The sequence below is a fragment of the Malaclemys terrapin genome, chromosome 8 (genome assembly GCF_027887155.1).
Source record: "Malaclemys terrapin pileata isolate rMalTer1 chromosome 8, rMalTer1.hap1, whole genome shotgun sequence".
NCBI lineage: Eukaryota > Metazoa > Chordata > Testudines > Emydidae > Malaclemys > Malaclemys terrapin.
The window spans coordinates 107315560-107333163 of NC_071512.1; the positions used below are offsets into that span (position 1 = coordinate 107315560).

General features: G+C 66.2%; 1 protein-coding gene across 2 annotated transcripts; it reads left to right on the forward strand.

Annotated features, from left to right (window-relative positions):
• Window positions 1–107: 107 nt before the first annotated feature.
• HECTD3 (HECT domain E3 ubiquitin protein ligase 3) lies at window positions 108–15394 on the forward strand. Of its 2 annotated transcripts, none has more exons than XM_054036895.1 (21): window positions 108–471; window positions 3803–3963; window positions 5028–5120; window positions 5380–5515; window positions 5959–6074; window positions 6645–6758; window positions 7884–7966; window positions 8517–8685; window positions 9476–9557; window positions 9867–10049; window positions 10733–10785; window positions 11086–11150; window positions 11528–11631; window positions 12151–12270; window positions 12854–12943; window positions 13377–13583; window positions 13931–14060; window positions 14266–14340; window positions 14603–14684; window positions 14797–14868; window positions 15166–15394. In XM_054036895.1, exons 1-21 carry the CDS (start codon window positions 151–153, stop codon window positions 15248–15250), a joined length of 2541 nt encoding a protein of 846 aa, XP_053892870.1. In that variant the 5' UTR covers window positions 108–150; the 3' UTR covers window positions 15251–15394. The 2 variants fall into 2 exon arrangements, with proteins under 2 accessions (XP_053892870.1, XP_053892871.1); XM_054036896.1 differs by having other exon boundaries at window positions 109–471; window positions 8520–8685.
• Window positions 15395–17604: the final 2210 nt, after the last annotated feature.

Consider the following 17604-nt stretch of genomic DNA (forward strand, 5'->3'; position numbering starts at 1 on the left):
GACCCCAGACGCACATGCTCCCCGCGCAGGCTGCGCTCCCAGCAGGGCGCATGTGGCCGCCCCCAGCGCAGCGGTGACGCGCGGGGCGGGGCCGGGCCGGGCTGCGGCAGGAGGGGCCGAGCCGAGCCGAGCCGGGCCGGGCCGGGCAGGATGAGCTCCCCCGCCGAGACCCCGCACCAGCTGCTGGGCCGGATCCGCTGCCTGGCCGAGTGCGTGGGCTGCTTCGGCCGCGCCCGGCCCCTGCCCGCCGCGCTGTGCTACGTGCCCCGCCGGGTGCGCTACAAGCTGTGCCGGGACCCCGCCGCCGCCGGCTCGGGCCGCTCCCTGCTCAGCGTCAGCGAGAGCCCGGCCCGCGCCCGGGGCTGCAAGAAGCTCGCCAAGGTCGCCATCGAGCTGCGCAAGGGCACGTGCGTGCGGGCCACCGGCGAGGAGTATTGCAACAGCCAGGGGCTGTGGGTGAAGCTGTGCCAGGTACCGGCCGGGCGGGGACGGGGGGAGCGACGGGCCCGCACCGGGAGAGACGGACGGACAGACACGGGGAGAGACGGGCGGGCACAGAGACGGACAGACACGGGGAGAGACGGGCGGACACAGAGACAGACAGACACGGGGAGAGACAGATGGACAGACACGGGGACAGACAGGTGGGCACAGAGATGGACAGACACGGGGACAGACAGGCGGGCACAGAGACGGACAGACACGGGGACAGACAGACGGACAGACACGGGGACAGACAGGTGGGGACAGACAGACGGACAGACACGGGGACAGACAGGTGGGCACAGAGACGGACAGACACGGGGAGAGACGGGCGGGTACAGAGACGGACAGACACGGGGAGAGACGGGCGGGTACAGAGACGGGGAGAGACAGGCGGGCACAGAGATGGACAGACACGGGGAGAGACAGGCGGGTACAGAGATGGACAGACACGCGGAGAGACAGGCGGGCACAGAGATGAGAGCAACGAATGGACAGACACACAGATGGGAGATGGACGGACATAGTAAGAGACAGGTGGACAAACACACAGGTAGATGGGAGAGACAGGCGGACACAGATGGACATAGAGAGAGACAGGAGGACAGATACAGAGATGGGAGCGACAGGCGGACAGACGCACATAGATGGGAGATGGATGGACACCGTGAGAGACAGGCGGACGAACAGGGAGGCAGACGGGAGAGACGAGCGGATATAGATGAACCCAGGGAGAGATGGACAGACACAAGGACTCCCACTGGTCCGTGCGGTATCCATTCTGTGCGTTTACACTGCCCACCCCATGGTGTCTAAGCCACTGCCAGCCCCCCAGGCACGGCGCTTTCGGGGCAGGCCGAGGCTGTGTCCAGGGCTCTGAATCTCTACGGTTACCATGTGTAGGGACTGGACGCTGGTGCCTGGCTCCTGCGTGGATGGTTTGGCAGCAGGGTGGGCGCGGAGGGCTGAGGTTTCAGGCCATTGGTTGTAAGGCGTGTTGAGGGGGAGGGGCTCTGCAGTGTTTCCATTGTGGGGCAGACAGAGGGCAGATGACAAAGCTGGGGTCTGTGCCCCTCAGATCGGGGGCATTTGGATTTGGGCTTTGTTATTGTTCTCGCCCTGCTGTGCTACCGGCCTCCCCTGGCACCAGCTGTGGGACTTCAGTCCAACAGCCACTTCCTGGTTTGACATGTGGGGCAAAGTCACCTGGCTTTGGAGCTAATTAAAAGGTTAAAGGTCGGGGAACGCTGCCCTGAGACCTCCCTTCCCATAGGCAGCAACTGCCTCAGAGCTGGGCCCAGAGCCAGACCCCGGGGCTGACGGGGTGATTCCCTGGATCTGGATTTCCTGGCCGTGCCTTGGGGGCACAGCCCCAGCCCTGATCTGGACACCCCCAAGCTTGGAACCCCTATCCCAGGCCTGTCTGCCAGCCGGGTGGGTTTGGCCCCATCTCCTTGGTAATGGCCCTGCCCGCCGCGCCCTGCGGCGTTGGCTGTGTGTTTAAAGCGTCGGAGATGGGCGTGGCCTTGCTTTCCCTCGCTCACTGGGCCGAGCTGTTCTCCCACAGGCCTGTGCTCCCGAGTCACGGCGCTGGCCGGGCTGGTTTTCAGGGACAGCTGTGCTTTTTGGTACCCCTGGACAGCAACGGCCGTGTGCTGCTTTACGGCTCCAAACAGCCCTTTCTCCTTGGCCCTGGCCTACGGGCACGCTGGCGCTGAGCCTGAGGGAGAGTGGCACCAGCTGGCTCTTTCGGAATAACCCCGAGCGTTACGCCCGAGGGACATGCTCCTCCTTGCACTGGTGTTTTCCCGCCATCCGGGCCCCCTTGACCCAGCAATGGGACAGAGGGGGATGTCTGCCAATCGGGCGGCAGTGCTCGCTGGCTCCTAGCTACCCTTTGTCCAGGCCACGTTCTCGCCGTGTCCTGTGTGCAAACAGCTCGAATCCAGGGCAGACCCCGACCACGCAGCCTTCGGCCACCAGGTCATGATGCTGTTTGGCTGGGGTTGATTTTCTTGGGCCTCAGCTGGGCCCTAAATGGGCAGGGAGCAGATGCAAGGAAGGGTTTCCCCTCCTCGCTGTCTGCCTGTCTCTGTAGACCCCTCTAACGTCTGCCATCACTTGCGAATCTCCCCCTGGAACGCCCGTGGGCTACCTCCCAGTGTAACGCTCTGGGGCCGTCTCTGCCGCAGACCCCGCCCCGTGGTACCCGCGGCCTTTGCCATGTTAGAGCAGATGAGACCTCTGGGAGAGTGGTGTCTGGGCCCGGGGGGCATGATCGCTGCTCACTATCCCTTGGGAGGGAGGATATTTGTGAGTGTTTCTCCTAACGGCTTTGGTGAATTCCAGGTCCAGGAGATGGTCTCGGGGTTCCTGGCACGGAGTTGGTCCACAGTTATAGTTTCCATTATATCCCAAATTTGCCCCATTCTTTAGCAACAATGCACCAGCCTTGGCGTTGGCAGGTAGCTCTGGGGCTGAAGTGGAGCGTTTGTGCGGGAGTTGACGGGAACCAGACCAGGGGTTCGGGCGTGAGGACATACAGCTGTCAGACACGGCTCCACCAGGCTTCCGGCTTTTTATTTTTATTTCCTGGCTAGCAAAAAAGCCCGAAGGGCGCCTGGCTTGCTGGGGTTCTCAGCAGTGTGTGCATCCAGTGTCCCCCTGCCAAGGGGCAGAGGAGACGATCACAGGGCAACCGTCTCTCCACTGAGGAGGGCCCCCCCAACCACCCTCTGAGCCTGGTTGGGCTCATCCGGGGGCTGGCAGGTGGGGTGGGGAGGTTGGTGGGTATCCGCAGGCTTGGGGGTTGTGGTGGAGGGGAGTCCCCGAACCGTCTAAGGCCTGTGAGCAGCAGGGGGCCGGGGGGTTATTTCACGGGGGCAGAACTGGGGGGGTCTGTGGGGTGGGGGCGCGGTTTGCCAGCCACATGGCTGCTCTAAGTGCCTCTGTGGGAGAAGGGCTCTGCTAGCCGAGGGCTCTTGGCTCAGACCCAGATCCGGTAGCTGGAAGCTGAAGCCAGGTGAATTCAGACCAGGAAAGGGCTCGTGTTACCGGGCGGGTGAACGGTCTAGTGGGACGGCAGACCAAGGGGCGCGATGGATTCGCGAACAGACTGGCTCTGGCTGCCCCAGAAGCGATGGGCTGGGTGTGGGGAGCAGGGGGGGTTCTCTGGGTGTTGCAGGCGGGCAGACGAGGCGATCGCACGTCCCGGTTGGCCTGGAGATCTCTGACTCGGTGGCCAGCCCGTCGTGGTAAAACCGAGCGCCGGCTCCCCGGGGGCGAAGGGCTCCTTGACGGGCCGCGCTTTGCCTTGCAGGAGCAGCTGGAGGAGTACAAGGGCAGCTGTGAGCTGGAGGAAGGCTGGATCCTGGTGTGCAAACATGCCGAGGGAGGGGACCGGCTGGTCCCGGTCGAATCCACCGACAGAATCCAGAGGCAGCAGCAGCTCTTCGGCGTCGATTATAAACCCGTGATCAGGTCTGGGGACGAGGCTCTGGGGGAGTCGGGCTTGGGCCGGGCGCCGCCAGCTTGTGGGGTCTCCGTGTGGCTGCTTGCGGAGGGCTGGGCAGTGCCATCCTCTAGCGCCCGACTCTCCGGGGAAACAAGGGGCTTGTTATTGCCGGGAGGCTGGAGCTGTGTGCAGGAGGCTCGGGGACCGGGGTTCTGATCCCGGCTCCCCGGGGTCGCGTGTGTCTGATGCAGTGACCGCCCGAGCCTGCCACCCCACCTCCCCCTGCCCCGGAGCCCTGTGTGTGGGCAGCACTGCCAGAGGCAGGAATCTCCTTTGCTGGCCAGGCCAGGCCAGCCGCATCGCTCCTCTCTGGGGCACCGGCATTGGAACAGGCCCCGCAACAGGGTGTTTGCTGCCCGCCTGCCCCGGGCCTGGTGTGGGCTGTGCCCTGCCCAGAGGCGCTAACAGAGCCCTCCGAGCCCCTGCCGAGCTCCGGTCTCTTGGGGCCCAGGCCTGGGCCCAGCTCTGACCTGCTGACCCAGCCCCAGGAGAAATAATGTTGGCTTTAAAACATCAATCAGTTCCCACTGGGGGCAGCAGTGGGTTTAACCAGAGGCTGATCTTTGCTCTTGGTGGGGAGGGGAGCTGGCTGGCTTCTCTGGGACTTACCCAGCGCCCCGTCCGGCAGTATCCAAGCTCCTCCCGGCCCCCTCATCCAGCACTATCCGAGCTCCTCCCGGCCCCCTCATCCAGCACTATCTGAGCTCCCCTCCCGGCGCCCCGTCCGGCAGTATCCGAGCTCCCCTCCCGGCGCCCCATCCGGCAGTATCCGAGCCCCTTCCAGGCCCCCCCCGTCCAGCAGTATCCAAGCCCCTTCCGGGCCCCCCCGTCCAGCAGTATCCGAGCCCCCCCCGTCCAGCAGTATCCGAGCCCTTCCCGGCCCCCTGTTCTGCAGATGGGGACAGACGCACAGAGATTTGTGCACAGAAGGCATGTGGCACAGCAGGAATTTGCCCCGTCCCGGGCTGGTGCCCCAATAACTGGTCGTCTTTCCTCTCCCTTTACCCCGCCATCCTTTGCCTTGTTTCAGGTGGGAGCAAGTGGTGGATCTGACGTACTCCCTGCGGCTTGGCGTGAAACCCAAAACCATGGAGCAGGACGAGGCGGCGGTGCAGAAGCTCCGGTAGCGAGATGTCCCGGGGCGCGGGTTCTGCTGCGTTCCCGGCTCGCCCAGGCTGTCCTGGCTGGGGGGGCCCCCCTGGGATTGGGGTCTGTGCTGCCCCGGGGCTGGGTCCCTCGGACTGAGTGTGCAGCAGAGCTGGGGGAGGGGTGCAGGGACAGCGGCGTGGGCTCTGTGGGGCGCCCCATCCAGCTCACTGGGACGCGGGGGCTCTGATCAGTCCGACCCGCCCCTGGGCTGTTAACCCCGCGTGTACTGGCAGGTTCGTGCCCCCGACGTGGAGTTACGAGTGTGATGAGGACCTGGTGCATTTCTTGTACGATCACCTGGGGAAGGAGGACGAGAACCTGGGCAGTGTCAAGCAGTATGTGGAGAGCATCGATGTCTCCTCCTACACGGTACGGGGTGGGGCGAGGCCCAGCCACGCTGCGCTGCGCAGGGACACGGGGGTCCCGTCTCTCCAGGGCTGCCAGCCAGGCGGGAGACCTTCCCCCTCCAGAGGGGTGAGGATCTGGCTCCAAAGGGAGCTCCCGGAGCAGGGAGGGGGGCAGCTGAGTCCCTGAGTGGGGGGTGGGGAAGCGTTCGGGCCTCCTCCATCTGCAGGGGGCCCAGATGGGACCCCAAGACCGAAGGAGGACTCTGCTCTGGGCTCGGCTGCTGACCCGGTCTGAGAGTTTAGCATTAGCCCTCGGGCACCGTGCCCGCTCCCGCCCAGTGCCCTGGTCGACCCCCACCCTGCACCAGACCCCCTCGCCCCAGTGGTGCCAAATGAGTGCGTGTGAGGAGCGGGATCTGGGCTCCCTCCATCTGACCCCTTCCTCACCCCCCTGCCCCCTTCCAGGAAGACTTCAACGTGTCGTGTCTGACGGACGGCAACGCGGACACCTACTGGGAGAGCGACGGCTCCCAGGGCCTGCACTGGGTGCGGCTCACCATGAAGAAAGGCACCATCGTCAAGTGAGAGCCAGCCGCTTCCCTCTCTGCCCTTGGGGAGCCCGTGGGGGGGGGCATGTCAGCCCCGGGGGCCCGGTTCATGGGCTGGCCACGGTCAGGCGGGCGGCTCACCCCCATGATCAACATCACCCAGGTGGGAGCCAACGGGCCCGTACCCGCACCCCTCCACTCTCACCAGGGCGGGAGCTGGTGGGCAGTGAGGTCCCACGGCCACCCCAGGCTGCATCCCACTGGGCTTCGAGGGGACCCCCGGTCTGTGAGAGTCCTGGGCTCCCCGGCTCTGGCCGGGCCGCGGGGCTCGTGGGCGGCCGCGGGGCTCGGGGGCTTGTGGGCAGCCGCTGGGCTCGGTGCCGGGGAGCCGCTGGGCTTGGGGGCTCGGTGCCGGGGAGCCGCTGGGCTCAGGGCTCGGTGCCGGGGGGCCGCTGGGCTCAGGGCTCGGTGCCGGGGGGCCGCTGGGCTCGGGGGCTCGGTGCCGGGGAGCCGCTGGGCTCGGGGGCTCGGTGCCGGGGGGCCGCTGGGCTCGGGGGCTCGGTGCCGGGGGGCCCAGCTGTTGCTCTGTCCCCTCCCCTCCAGGAAGCTCCTGCTGACGGTGGACACGACGGACGAGAACTTCATGCCCAAGAGGATCGCGGTGTACGGCGGGGAGGGCGACAGTCTGAAGAAGCTGAGCGACGTGGGCATCGATGAGTGAGTGGGGTGGGGAGACGGGATGGGCAGGGGGGGGCTAGTGGGCTGAGCACAGGCCCGGGGCCCTGGAGTTCTACTGACAGAGACTCCAGCTGGTGCCTGGGGAAAGGAGCTTGTTGCTCTGTGCCTCAGTTTCCCCCTCTGGGCTGTGTCCGTGGTGAGCATTAATGCCCGAGTGGCATTGAGACGCGTGGCACAGACCCTGGCGAGGGCTCTGCTGTCTCTGCACGCATTGGTTCCGGGAGTGGATTAGACATTGGCGGGTGGCTAATGAAATCCCCAGCCCAATAGCCGTGTCCTGCCTTGGGGCTCTCCTGGCCGGCTGCAGGACTGAACGCTGGGGGTCACAGCGCCCTCCGGCTTAGCCTGGCCGCTCAGCCCAGCAACCAGTGACTCCAGCCTGAGGGGTTCGAAGTGGGGGGTGGGGACTGGTCATGTTTCAAATAACAAGTCCCCCACCCCTGCCACCCCACATGTGGTCCAGCTGCCATTCCTCCTAGAAGGTCTGCACGCAAGCCCCGGGTTCCCTTGCCCGGAGCGGAGCAGTCCCGGTTAGCGGCTGTGGTGCGTGGAGGGCGTGTTCTCCGGCAGGACGGGGGGACGGCCTGGAGTGGGGCAAACCACAGGGCCATAAGGCTGAGCCCGGAGCCGCAGCCTGAGCATCACCTCAGCAATCCGGCTACTCCCCCGGCGAGGGACCGGCCGAGGGCTCCGGCCTGGGGAAATCAGCCGTTGCCAGGAGCTCTCTAAGGCTGGGCTGGCTGCTGCCCCCGGCCCGCCTCTCGGACACACCCAGCCTTGCCTCCAGGGCCCACCGCGCTGCCCGTCAGGGCCCGTGTGGACTCCCCACCCATCCCTGAGAGTTCGGACAGTAGCGCTGTGCTCTCCAGGCACTTTGCAGACCCAGTGGTGCTAACGGCTCGGCCCCATGGAACCAAGGCATGGGGAGGCTGAGTGACGTGACCAGGGTCGCATGGTTAGTCGGTTGCGGGGCTGGGAGACAACCCAGGTTCTAGCTCCCCTCACCTCTTCTCACTAGGCAGCCCCTCCTCCCTGGCCCTGGGTGAATGGATGCTGGCTGGGGGGGCGGGCGGCTCTGAATCCCCCTCTGCACTGTCATTCCAGGAGCTACATCGGGGATGTGTGTGTGCTCGAAGACATGACCACGCACCTGCCCATCATCGAGATCCGCATCGTGGAGTGCAGAGGTGGGCGGGGATAAAAGCCTGCACGACAGGGGCGGGCTGCCTCCCCCTCCGAGATCGCCCTGCTCCCCATTGAGGGCCCCGCCTTCTCCTGTCGGGCGCTCCGGATGTGGTCTCTGGAGGACGCTGGTCTCCAGGGCTCTCTCTCCTTGGCCTTGTTGCTGTGCTGGTGGCCACCTGGCCGCTGGGAAGTGGGCTGAGATCCCCAGGCCATGGATCGCCTCAGGGGGGCGTTGGCCCCACGCCCCCAGCCCGCTCCTGCTGCATGATGTCCCTGGAAGCCGCAGCCCTGGGGCTGCTGAGGTGCCTGTTCATAGAGACGAGCCCGGGTCTCGACAGCTCTAGAGTTTGGTGGCTTGGTCCCGTCTCTGGTTCTAAACCTGCCCCATGCCAGCTGCAGTCCCCTGAGTCCCACTGATGGGGAAATAGCTTCCCAGGAGATGGGGGGTGGGCACCCTGGGGTCTGTCTGTCTCTGGTGGCTGCGGCTCCATCGCCCCCACGCTGCGGCCCGGGCGCTCCTGGACCCACCGGATTAGCCGCGCTCTTTCTCAGCAGATGATGGGATCGACGTCCGCCTCCGAGGGATCAAGATCAAGTCGTCCCGGCAGCGGGAGCTGGGGCTGAGCGCGGACATGTTCCAGCAGGCCAGCCTGGTGCGCTACCCCCGCCTGGAAGGGACTGACCCCGACCTGCTGTACCGGCGGGCCGTGGTCATTCAGAGGTACTGCCCGGGGACACCAGCAGGGGGTGCTGAGCAGGACACACCTGCAGGGTTTGCTTCCTTCGCCACTGAGAACGCAGCCCGAGCCCGGGGGCAGAACGCAGGGTGACGCACTGATCTGCCCTAGCAACGCTCGCAGCAGGCCCGGGCAGGGATCCCGTATCCAGGGGCATTTGGGGAGGCAGAATGGGGTCTGGCCTGGACGCCAGGGTTCACTCCCCATCTCCTGTGAGATCTCACAGCTTCCTTTCTCCTCACATGTGGTCAGGGCCCTAACCTGATGCTTTTCATCCAAAGGGTGCTGCTTCCAGTAGCACAGCGCCCCCTAGTGCCACACTGGGGCGTCGGGGTCAGCACTGCCTGCGAGGGGAGAGCGCCCCCTACGGAGCCCTCTCCCTGCTGCCTACAGCACAGCGCCCCCTAGTGCCACACTGGGGCGTCGGGGTCAGCACTGCCTGCGAGGGGAGAGCGCCCCCTACGGAGCCCTCTCCCTGCTGCCTACAGCACAGCGCCCCCTAGTGCCACACTGGGGCGTCGGGGTCAGCATGCCTGCGAGGGGAGAGCGCCCCCTACGGAGCCCTCTCCCTGCTGCCTACAGCACAGCGCCCCCTAGTGCCACACTGGGGCGTCGGGGTCAGCCCAGCAACCAGGGGAACAGACCCTGGAGCGCTGCCGACCCCCCTTGGTGCAGGGTCCTGGGGCGTTGTGCCAGCAGCAGCCCCTGGCTGGGGCCGATTCGCGTGGCCCAGGCCTTGCCCTGTGTCTCGAGCGGCCCCCGTTGCTCTCCCAGGTTTATCAAGCTCCTGGACAGCGTCCTGCACCACCTCGTGCCGGCCTGGGACCACACGGTCGGCACCTTCAGCTGGCTCAAGGTGAGTGGCAGCCGGGGCTCCCCTCTCTCCCTGGCCTCTGGGGGGCTGACACCCCCTCTGCAAGGACTCCAGACTGCCCCTGGGCCCGAGAGAGGGAGCTGCAAGGTGGAGGGGGGAGGAGAGGTGGGAATGTGGGAGGCGCTGCAGGGATCCGGGGCCCGGGGGGGGGAGAAGGCCCATGCAGGGTGAGCCGGGCAGGCCAGGGGCCAGGTATGCGTTCGGGGGGGAGCATATAGACGGACGGGGGGGGCACTGGGAGGGCACAGGGCGGCGGTCTGTCTAACCCAGGCCCCGCCTCGCCCGCGCCAGCACATCAAGCAGTTCCTGCTGCTGTCCAAGCGACGCACGGCGCTGATCGCCCAGTGTCTCAAGGACTCGGAGACCAGCAAGCCCAACTTCATGCCGCGGCTCTACATCAACCGGCGCCTGGCCATGGAGCACCGCGACAACCCCGCCCTGGACCCCAGCTGCAAGAACGCCGTCTTCACCCAGGTACTGCGCCCGCCGGCCTCCTTCCAGGGCTGGGAGAGTCCGTGACGCTGGCCCTGCGCCCGCGCCCGGTGAAGTCGGGATTACTGGGGAGAGGGGCCCGGCATAGGGGCAGCGTGGCGGGTGGAGGGCATGAAGCCGGGGTGGGGGGCGGAAAGACACAGAAAGGACGGGAGTGGGAGGAACCATGGGAGTAGGAGGGGCTAAAGGCACATGGGGTACGGGGTGGGGCTTGGCCTTGGAGAGCTAAGGGGCAGGCAGCCCATGGAGGCAGAGACACGCTGCTGTCTGTCTGTCCCTCTGGCGCGAGCGGGATCTGTCCGTCTGGCTGCGGTTCCCTTTGCTGCATCTGCTTGGCTTTCTCGGCACTGTCACCTCTCACGCCCATGGCACAACACGCCCCTCGGAGCTTCCTGCCTCCCCCTCGGCCCGCCCTGCTGCTGGGGATGCTGGAGGGAAGAAGGGATCCGCTCGGTGAGGCGCTAGCCTGGAACATGGGAGATCTGGGATTGGTTCCCTGCTCTGCCACTGACTTCCTGCATGACCACGGGCAAGTCACTTAGCCTTCCCGTGTCTCCATCCCTGTCTGCCCTGGGGATAGCAGCGCTGCTCTGCCTCCCGGGTACCAGTGCCGGGGCCCTGCGGCTGGCCGGCGGCTGAGTCTCGTTCGTGTCTGCCTGCTCTAGGTGCATGAGGGCCTTAAACCTTCCGACAAGTACGAGAAGCCCCTGGATTACAGGTATGGGGGGCCTTGCCGGCTGGTGGGGCTGAGGGGCCATGGCTGCGTGCCCCCGGGGGGAGGGGATGCGAGCCCCATTCCTGGGGCAAGGGCCAATGTCCCAAAGCCACTGGGCCCGTCTCAGCGGAGAGGCGAGGAGCCAATGGCCCCCCGGGGCGGAGATCCTGCCCCCCGAGGCGGGGCATGGGGCACCCGTCCTGGGGGCTGCCCTGGCCCTGGGGGACCCGGCTGGCCCCTCTTGTGGGCTCCGAATTCCCAGGAGCGACCTGCTGTCTGAGCTGCCGCCTTGGCTCCCCGCAGGTGGCCGCTGCGCTACGACCAGTGGTGGGAGTGTAAGTTCATCGCCGAGGGCATCATCGATCAAGGTACGTCCCCGGGCCCGGGCCCCTCCCCGCCAGGCGCTCCGGGGCAGAGCAGCTGGGGAGGGTGGTGCTGTCCAGTTACCCTGCAGCCTTCGACCCCGGCCGCGGCCTCGCTGCAGCTCAGCCGGGCTCTCGTCAGGACCAGAGCACCTGTCCTGTGTGCAGTGGGTGGGGGCAGGGTTACAAGCTGCCCCCACTCAGTGCCCCCCCAGGATCAGGATGGGGCAGGGCAAGGGGCCAGGGTGGGGGGTCGCTTCTCGTAGGGCGCTTTAAAGGCAGCGGGCAGAGCTGCTGGGGCCGTTCGGTGCGGGGGAGCGCAGCCTGCGGCCGGGGCTCGGGGCTCGTGGTGCTAAGGGGGGGACGGTGTCTCCGGGCTGCAGGAGGTGGGTTCCGGGACAGCCTGGCGGACGTGTCTGAGGAGCTGTGTCCCAGCTCGGCAGAGAGCCCCGTGCCGCTGCCTTTCTTCGTCCGCACGTCCAACCAGGTACCGAGGGGCTGGGGGCCAGGCCGGTCCTGCCCCGGCCTGGCAGCGGGAGTCCCCCCTAGTCCTGTCGCCTGGGGGAGGGGCAGCTTTGCTCCCTGGCTGGGGGGAGCAGGCAGGCCTTGGCGGTTGGGAGAAGCGCCCTTCCTTTAGGGCGTGTGGCTGGGACGCTCAATTTTGCTGGGGGCCTTAACGGGATATGTCCCCCACCGGCCTGGGCACTGTGCCCTCTTCCTTCCTGGGCTGCCCATCTGGCCACGGCTGAGCCCCCAAACTGCCCTTCCCATGTGGGTGCCACTGCCTGGCTTCCCAGCCTACACCAGAGTCACCAGGGTCCATGGAGTCTGCTGGGGGCGGGGACGTGTCACACAGCAGGGAGGGGCCCCCTCTGCAGCCTGTCAGCCCTGGTCCTTCCAGCAGCCAGCGGGGGACGCTGGGGAGCGTGGCCTGCCCTTGTCATGACCTGGGTCAGGGCGCTGGGCCGTCCCCAGTTCCTGGTGCCTGAGCACGTCTCTGTTGCAGGGTAACGGCACCGGGGAGGCCAGGGACATGTACGTCCCGAACCCGTCCTGCAAGGAGTTTGCCAAGTACGAGTGGATCGGGCAGATCATGGGCGCAGCTCTGAGGGGCAAGGAGTTCCTGGTGAGTCCTGCGGGGCGGGGCCCTCGCTGCAGGCCCGGCCTTTCCCCCTCTCGGCATGGTGCTCGGGACCTGCCCCAGCCCTGCTCCCCCAACCCCCTGTCCCTTGGCCTTAGCCGAGCAGAGCCCGGGGGTCCCCAGCACCGTAGAGGGGCCCTGGTAAATCCCTGATCACCCCCGTGTGGTCTGCGTCCCCAGGACACCCGGGGCCGGGGGACGCTGCTAGAGACAGCCGGCAGCTTGGGCGAACCGAGGCATTGCAGTGCTAATTCGGCAGTAAATAGAAACTGGGGCAGCGTCCGCCGGCTCCTCCCCTGCTCGGCTGTGCCCTGGCGTTCGTGGGGCTACAGGTCAGAGCCTGGGAGCAGCAGCCCCGAACCCTCGGTAGTCCGGGTGTCCCTCCGTCCAAGGGGGGCCCTAAATCTCCCTCCTTGGGCAAGTGTCGTGAGGGGTGGGACTAGCTGGGAGGTGTCGCTGATGGTTGGGCAGTGCTGCTGCCACGTCTGCCTTTCTGGGGCGCCAGGGTGCAGCTGGTGCGGTGTCCCTGTGCCCGGGATCCCAGTCACGGGTCTCCTCCCCGCTGCAGGTCCTGGCTCTGCCTGGCTTCGTGTGGAAACAGCTGACCGGGGAGGAGGTCAGCTGGAGCAAGGACTTCCCCGCCGTGGACTCCGTGCTGGTGAGCAGAAGCGGGTGAGGGTGGTGGGGGGCAGGCGGGCAACTCAGGCACGGTGCAGGCGGCACTCGGTGACTGGGGGCCAGTTGTGTTTGACCGTCCTGTGGTGGGGCTAAAGAAACAGGAGCTCAGATCTCCCCCAGGCTCTGTAGTGCAGCTCCAGCCCCCTCATCTCAATACACAGGTGCAGCCTTGGAGACTACAGGTCCCAGCATGCAATGCTCCAGCTTGGGCCAAGGGGACGGTGCAGCCCATGGAGATGACCAGTGCCAGCATGCTTAGCTCTCCCGTGCTGCAGGCAGTTGGGCCCTGCTTTGGCCCCCCTGGCATAGCCCAGATGCTCTCCAGGGCAGGGTGGGGCTGGGGCTGGGGCTGGGGGCGGCCCAGGAGGTCCGTGGTGTTGCTCTCCAGCAAGTGCTCTTGCCCGGCTGCCCAGGTGAAGCTCCTGGAGGTGATGGAGGTGATGGACAAGGAGACCTTCGAGTTCAAGTTCGGGCAGGAGCTGACCTACACCACGGTGCTCAGCGACCAGCGCATGGTGGAGCTGATCCCCAATGGCGGCAGCACCGTGGTGCGCTACGAGGACCGCAAGGAATTCATCCGCCTGGTGCAGAAGGCCAGGCTGGAGGAGAGCAAGGAGCAGGTAAGGCTGGCTGGGGTCGCAGGGGGACCCAGCCCCAAGAGCACATTCCTTCCTGTCCCCCGCCACCAAGGGGCGACTTGTGCCCTGAAGCATGGGGGTTCTGTCCGTTAATGTGTATCCCAGCGAGCATCGCGGGCTGGTCTCGTTGGCTGTGCTAAGAGCCAGCCCTTTGTGGAGTCCTGCTGAGCACCTGGCCCTCCTGTGTCTGTGACAGGTGAGTCCCTTCGTCTCCCAGGGCTCCATTCCCCTCTAACCTCGCGGCCAGAGCGCTCGCTGCACCGTCTCGTCGATGGGACCTAGCGCTACCCGCCCCGGCTCTAACCCCGTCCGCTCTGCCTCCCCTGCAGATCGCTGCCATGCAGGCCGGGCTGCTCAAGGTGGTGCCCCAGGCCGTCCTCGACCTGCTCACCTGGCAGGAGCTGGAGAAGAAGGTGTGCGGGGACCCCGAGGTGACGGTGGATGCCCTGAAGAAGCTTAGTAAGTGCAGGGGCTGCTGGGACCTGGCACCCGCCACGTGCCCTGGTGTCTGAGCCCCGGCGCGGTTTGTAAATGCACAGCGCCGTGCGCCCCGGATCTGCGCGCTCATGTGGTGGGGGCACGGAGAGGGGGTCTCGCCCCCGGGGGGAGCAGCCCTGAGCTGGCCGCTGTGTTTCTAACCAGTTCTGTCTGTGCCTCCCCCCAGCTCGGTTTGAGGATTTTGAGCCGTCGGACACCAGGGTCCAGTACTTCTGGGAGGCACTCGGCAACTTCACCAACGGTGAGCAGCCGGCACCCAGCCCTGACTCCTACCGGATCCCAGAGACTCTGGGTCTCTCACCCGCCCGTATGATTCATTCGGCCTCAGTCTGGGGCCCTTCCCTCAGCCGTCGGCAGCAATTCCCAGCTCCCCTTCGGAGGCACGAGGCTGAGTCCCCCAGAACTGCTGACAGACTAGCCGGGCACAGGGCTCGGGCACCATGGCTAGCCCAGCAGGCTCCCTCCCAGCCCGGGAGCGGCTGACATCTGTTCTCTTCCCACAGAGGATCGCAGCCGCTTCCTGAGGTTTGTCACTGGCCGGAGCCGCCTCCCGGCTCGGATCTACATCTACCCGGACAAGCTGGGGTGAGTGTCCCGCACTGGAATGCCAGGGAGGGACCTGCCGGGGTGCTGGCATCACTGTCCCAGGGGCCCTCTCCCCTGGTCGGATCTGACCTGCTTGTCCTCTCTACTCCAGCTCTGAGACGACGGACGCGCTGCCCGAATCCTCCACCTGCTCCAGCTCCCTCTACCTCCCCAACTACGCCACGTGAGTCGCACCGTGAACAGCCGCTTTGGCCAGCTGCCCCCGTGTTTCGGAGCCCTGATCCCGGGGGGGAGGTGTCGTGTCAGCTGGTCTCGGGGCTGATGCGTGAGCCCGGGCGTCACGCAAGCCGGGTTCCATTCCCAGCTCTGCCGCTTGCTCCGTGCCTCAGTTTCCCCATGAGTCCCGTGAGGCTGAGGAGGCTACTCTCCTGTGGGAAGACCCTGAGCCTTAAGCCATGGCTTGGGCAGTGCCTGGCTGGCCCCGGCGCGCAGGGCAATGACAGCGGCTCTTCTTTTCCAGCGCCAAGGTGTGTGAGGAGAAGCTGCGTTACGCGGCCTACAACTGCGTGGCCATTGACACGGACATGAGCCCATGGGAGGAGTGACACCGCCGCCGTGGGGCCGAGCAGTCCCCTTACCCCTCCCCCTACCCCAGTCACGACTGGCCCCCTTCCCTCGCCCCCGAGAAACGTGTATTCAATAAACACCCAGGTCTAGGCTTGGCTCCCCAGGGCGCGGGCCAGAACCAGCGTGGGTCTCCGGGTCCTTGGCTTTCAAAGCGGCAGAGAGAGACCTGAGCAGGAGCCCGAGGGAATGCAAGAATGGAGCCTGGCCCGGCTAACGGCGGCTAGCTGGGAGCCCCTGGAGATGTGCTGCTAGCTTAGCCCTTTCGCTCGCAAGCACTCGCAGGACCAGTCGCTCCACCTACCCCTGCAATGCAGCCACCTCTGGGGTGGAGCCCGGCAGCTCTCTCACAGCTACCCAGCACCGCCGCTGCCCGCTTTAGGACAGGAAGTGAAGGAGTGTCTGCCGCGGAACCGAAACGACAGGAGGATCCAGGCAGGGTCAAAGTGCCAAGATCCAGTTATTTTCCCCCCCACCCAGCCCCCCCGGCTCAGCGAGAACAGCAGGTGATTGGACCCAGCGGATGGGCTGCCCTGGAGTCTGCGCGGCCCGTTTGTTTCCCAGGCCGCGTCCTGCTGCAGCTCGTGGTGGGGTGAAGATCGCCCCCGAGGGTCACTGGCCCCGCACCCCAGCTCAGCTGGGGCATGTTATCTTATGTACCCCACAGCACGGAGTCATGGGGTGCAGTTCCCATGGAGGGCGGCTCTCTCCTCACCCTCCTCCTCCATGGGGCCCCTAGGCCTCCTAACACCCCCCCGTCCTACCCCCTCCCCAGTTTAACAGTCTGCCAGCCCCTGCAGTGCACCCTCTGGCCACCAGGTGTCACTTCAGGCACGTGCCGAAGACCCTGCAGCCCTGGGCGGCGGGAGGGGGGTGTCAGATCCACTCCCTGCCCCAGGTCCCCCATGATCTCACGGGGCAGCAGCGACCAAGGCTGAGCTGCAGGGGAGGCCCCTGTGGCACTGTCTTGGAGGGTGTCCTCCCCCTTCTGCCTGGGGGGCCACGGTGCCATTGGCTGCTCCCCCCTCCTCCAGGGGGGTGCAAGTCCTGGAGCCCCTCGAGCCAGCACTGCCCAGGGGCCCCCGTCCCTTGTGCTCTGGTGTGTCTTTCCTTGGCTCTCTGCCCTGGTTTCCTCTTCTAATGGGGCTGGTGCCAGGGAGCTGGGTCCAGGCCTGCGTGGGGCACTCGGAGCTCTTGAAAGCTGGGGTGGCACAGGTACCCCCACTGCCAGGCCACCTCGGGGGTGCTGTCTCCATGCCCCCAGCACTGGGCATGGCTGGCCCTCACTCTGTGGGCATTGCCCATGAGCTGCCAGCCCTGGCCTGGAGGAGCATGGCACATCCTAGGTGCCCCTCGCACGCCCCAGGGCACAGCCTCCTCGCAGTCCTGCCCTGCCAGTGGCATCCCGTGGCCCGTCAGACCCTCGCTGTGCCTGGAAGGGGCCCATGGGGCCACTGTCTGGGGAGCTGTCCTCACCCCCTGGCACCCAACAACTCTCCGCTGCCTGCCGGGGCTGGCTTTGAACCTGCACCCCGGAATGTGCTAGCTCTCCCCAAGTGAATTCAAGGGGCCCGGATGCAGCTGCAGGAGATGGGGAAGTGAAAGGGAGCCGTCCCCCCACCCACTGGCGCTGTGTGATTAGACTCTGCTCAGGCCAACCTGCTCCCTTCTCCCCTGGGCCACGTGTCAAGGCCAGCAGGTAAGAGCTAGGAAGGCGGCAGGCTTCTCTGGACGGATCAGTGCCACCCCCAGCTCCTGCCCCCGGCTCACCCATGTCTGTGCCCTGAGCCCAGCGGGAGGTGCAGATGCTCAGGGGTGCCTGGGCTCAGGGCTATCAATGGCAGGCAAAGAGGGGCCCTTTCTGCTGCCCTGGGGTGGTGCCAACAGGCCTAGAAGGGTTAAAAAGAGGGGCTTGGGTGGGGCATCGCCTGGGCATAGGGGGGCTCCTCTCCCTGGTTTGGGGGGGGAGGAAGGGGCACGTGCTGCTGGATCTTTAACAAGGAAATCTTTCCTCCTACCTGTGTGGTGTGTGCTTGAGTTAAATGTTCACTAATTGTGGCAGACCAGGGCTAGACCCCTCCCCGGAAGGCAGGAGATTCGCTGCTTCATCCTGGCAGCTGCCTACTCGAGTCAGCCGGGCAGGCGAGGGCCTGGCCAGGGTCGTTCTGTGCCCAGCAGGTTGGGCTCTCGGCTGCTTCCCCCACCTCTGCCTACTGCGGGGGGACGGTTCAAGCCCCCGGTCGGGCAGTGACTGAGGATGGTTCGCAGCTGCTCTGTGAGCTCCTGCCACTGGGGCTCGTCGAATCATCGAGGGGGCGAAGTGCCCAGGGCTCTG

What these genes read in the sequence shown, in the direction of transcription:
- HECTD3 (XM_054036895.1), top strand. Translation starts at nt 151, where the DNA reads ATGAGCTCCCCCGCCGAGACCCCGCACCAGCTGCTGGGCCGGATCCGC. An exon ending in AGCGACGTGGGCATCGATGA is followed by an intron (nt 6,759 to 7,883) that starts GTGAGTGGGGTG and finishes CTGTCATTCCAG; the next exon opens with GAGCTACATCGGGGATGTGT. An exon ending in ATCTACCCGGACAAGCTGGG is followed by an intron (nt 14,685 to 14,796) that starts GTGAGTGTCCCG and finishes TCTCTACTCCAG; the next exon opens with CTCTGAGACGACGGACGCGC.